General features: G+C 35.3%; 1 protein-coding gene and 1 long non-coding RNA gene across 2 annotated transcripts in view; one reads left to right on the forward strand and one right to left on the reverse strand.

Annotated features, from left to right (window-relative positions):
* Positions 1-3386, forward strand: part of LOC102306356 (hepatocyte cell adhesion molecule) — a gene marked incomplete in the record, with an annotated part of 12654 nt that extends 9268 nt beyond the window's left edge. The window contains 1 exon segment of the mRNA XM_005916111.3: positions 2094-3386. Coding sequence (XP_005916173.2) covers positions 2094-2243 — 150 coding nt within the window.
* On the reverse strand, positions 95-1701 carry LOC121814104. The gene is made up of 3 exons (XR_006054078.1): positions 1592-1701; positions 1374-1447; positions 95-876 (listed from the first exon to the last, which is right to left on the reverse strand). It is a non-coding gene; the product is annotated as an uncharacterized LOC121814104 (long non-coding RNA).
* Positions 3387-3431: the final 45 nt, after the last annotated feature.

Here is a 3431-nt window from a genome sequence, read left to right on the forward strand (position 1 = left end):
GAGATAGTGTATCTGTCATGATGGGATTTCATGTTTTCTCTGTATTTGTAAGGGTTTACCTTGAAATATAAAGCAGCTTGAGGCAAATGTTGTTAAAAATTAAATCTACTAATCTATCTATGATAAATGACAAGCAAACAAGGACACTACTTGTTCAAGTCAACTGGCACAGGTCAGTCTTTCCAAAATACCACAAAGACAAATTTCTGATAATTCTACATTTTTATTAAAGTATGTATAAAATTCAAATACCATGGCCCCCTATCCTACCCCAACATGGTTTTGTCACTGTATACACATAAATTAAGCAATCTAGTAGAACTAAAATACTAATTTACATTATTTCACAAAGTAATCTGTATTTTTATGTATACAGAAAATTTGACATAACAGAGAGATAACAAGTCAGTTATATGTCTGGAATTGTCTGGAATTGTCATGTAACAAACTGCAATGGTGTTGAGTAACAAACCAAATAAAAAATTTAAATCATAAAAACTGAAACATTTTGACTCTAATGTCAAACTGTCCTCATATTTCATTCCAGGCTGTGCTACTAAACTTTAAAACAACTGTTATTTAAGTTACAGTGTTTAATTCACAGCATTTTCTTCATTTTACGACACTCTCCACGATGTCTAGAGTACTTTGCATTCCGGAGCAGTAGAATATAGAGCATGTAACCTTCTGTTTGTTGTACTGTGGACTGTTTAAACCGATGACCCATCAGGTATGCTTACGGGAGATGCGAGCAGGGGAACCAGCAGTAAGAGTAATAGGATCAGTATATGTGGGGGAAGTGGTGTAGCATGGTGGGTTGTCAAGTTCAGATGGAGATCCAATACTGTTGCTGGAGGAGTCATCTGTGGAAGGATCCTGCAAAACACAGTGACATGAGCCCAACTTCACTCTCCAAAAGTAATATTTTACTTTTATTAAATTTCATTGTGGCTATTTGTGTAGATGGCTCTCAGATTACCTAATAGCGAAACTCACTGGTTTCGGTTTCCTGAGCTTAGCCTGTGAGACTGATAAGGTGCTATTAAATGACCAAAAAGACTTTGATAGCTTGGTTTTGAAGTATATGCAGCTAATGAGACAGTTTATAATGAGCACCTTATAGCTGGTCTGTCTGTCCATGCAGCTATTAAACTGGCTAGCCTTGAGTTTTATAAACATTCCTTAGTACTTTTTTTGCCAGAACATAATGTTGCATGTATTCCTTGTAGTGACTTGTGGGTTTTATGCCCAAAGTTTATGCAATAGAAGACAAAATTTGTTAGATGATAGTTTCAGATTGCTTCAGATTTGTTGTGGTGTTATTCACGACTCACAGAATGTAACAAAATAAGACCGTTAGTGAAAAGTGTTACCTTTTGCTGGAGGATATAAAGTGAAGTTACTGCATTTATCCCATTGTGCTGTGGTATTTTTGGAAGCACACAATCTGTGATGAAGTAAAATAAATAAATAAATAAATAAATAAATAAATAAATAAATAAATAAATTAGTATTCAAATTTATTATTATTTTAATACAAATTCACACTTCGTTTTCACATTTCATAACTGTCGTCACAGCTATACTTTACCTGTGTGATTGATTGGTGTTTGGTGAGAGCGGTTATAAAACCTGGAGAGGTGCTTTCTAGGGGGCTGTCTTGTTCTGTGTAGACAAAATATTTGATCAGTTTTGTGATACTTTGCATTGAATTCAATTAGGCATAAAACCCACAAGTCACTACAAGGAATACATGCAACATTATGTTCTGGCAAAAAAAGTACTAAGGAATGTTTATAAAACTCAAGGCTAGCCAGTTTAATAGCTGCATGGACAGACAGACCAGCTATAAGGTGCTCATTATAAACTGTCTCATTAGCTGCATATACTTCAAAACCAAGCTATCAAAGTCTTTTTGGTCATTTAATAGCACCTTATCAGTCTCACAGGCTAAGCTCAGGAAACCGAAACCAGTGAGTTTCGCTATTAGGTAATCTGAGAGCCATCTACACAAATAGCCACAATGAAATTTAATAAAAGTAAAATATTACTTTTGGAGAGTGAAGTTGGGCTCATGTCACTGTGTTTTGCAGGATCCTTCCACAGATGACTCCTCCAGCAACAGTATTGGATCTCCATCTGAACTTGACAACCCACCATGCTACACCACTTCCCCCACATATACTGATCCTATTACTCTTACTGCTGGTTCCCCTGCTCGCATCTCCCGTAAGCATACCTGATGGGTCATCGGTTTAAACAGTCCACAGTACAACAAACAGAAGGTTACATGCTCTATATTCTACTGCTCCGGAATGCAAAGTACTCTAGACATCGTGGAGAGTGTCGTAAAATGAAGAAAATGCTGTGAATTAAACACTGTAACTTAAATAACAGTTGTTTTAAAGTTTAGTAGCACAGCCTGGAATGAAATATGAGGACAGTTTGACATTAGAGTCAAAATGTTTCAGTTTTTATGATTTAAATTTTTTATTTGGTTTGTTACTCAACACCATTGCAGTTTGTTACATGACAATTCCAGACAATTCCAGACATATAACTGACTTGTTATCTCTCTGTTATGTCAAATTTTCTGTATACATAAAAATACAGATTACTTTGTGAAATAATGTAAATTAGTATTTTAGTTCTACTAGATTGCTTAATTTATGTGTATACAGTGACAAAACCATGTTGGGGTAGGATAGGGGGCCATGGTATTTGAATTTTATACATACTTTAATAAAAATGTAGAATTATCAGAAATTTGTCTTTGTGGTATTTTGGAAAGACTGACCTGTGCCAGTTGACTTGAACAAGTAGTGTCCTTGTTTGCTTGTCATTTATCATAGATAGATTAGTAGATTTAATTTTTAACAACATTTGCCTCAAGCTGCTTTATATTGCAAGGTAAACCCTCTACAATAATACAGAGAAAACAGGGAAGATCCCATCAGATGACAGTGACACAACTGTCATTGATGTCCACTACCGCTGATCGAAAAGAAGTTTTCATCATAACCATGTTCCCATTTTAGGACATGGGTGTCTAATTTTTACTTACCAGTCTATACTAATCGGTCTTGAAGGACGTAGGCCTTGTTACACAGGTAAATTTCAAATGTTCACAATGAGCAGGAGGAGGAAAAATGTGGTACTTCTAACAGTTTTGCTTTCTTTATACATAAAGAAATGGTGTAATTTATGCCATGTTCCTTCATGCCTAAGGCACTGAACATATTCCATATCAACATGAGTATCCTTCTATTTTTCAAATCTTGGGCTGCATTCAGACCCAGGGGAGTAAAGCTAACAATTTTGACTTCTCCATTGTACAGAAATTGATAATAGAGCATAGTACTGTGTTTTTTGTTTTTGTTTTTTTTTATGTCACTTACCTTAATACTGGGAGTACAAGGGAGCAAATTTGA

This window comes from Haplochromis burtoni, unplaced genomic scaffold, assembly GCF_018398535.1.
Source record: "Haplochromis burtoni strain Fernald_Lab_line unplaced genomic scaffold, NCSU_Asbu1 Contig_17, whole genome shotgun sequence".
Taxonomy (NCBI): Eukaryota; Metazoa; Chordata; class Actinopteri; order Cichliformes; family Cichlidae; genus Haplochromis; species Haplochromis burtoni.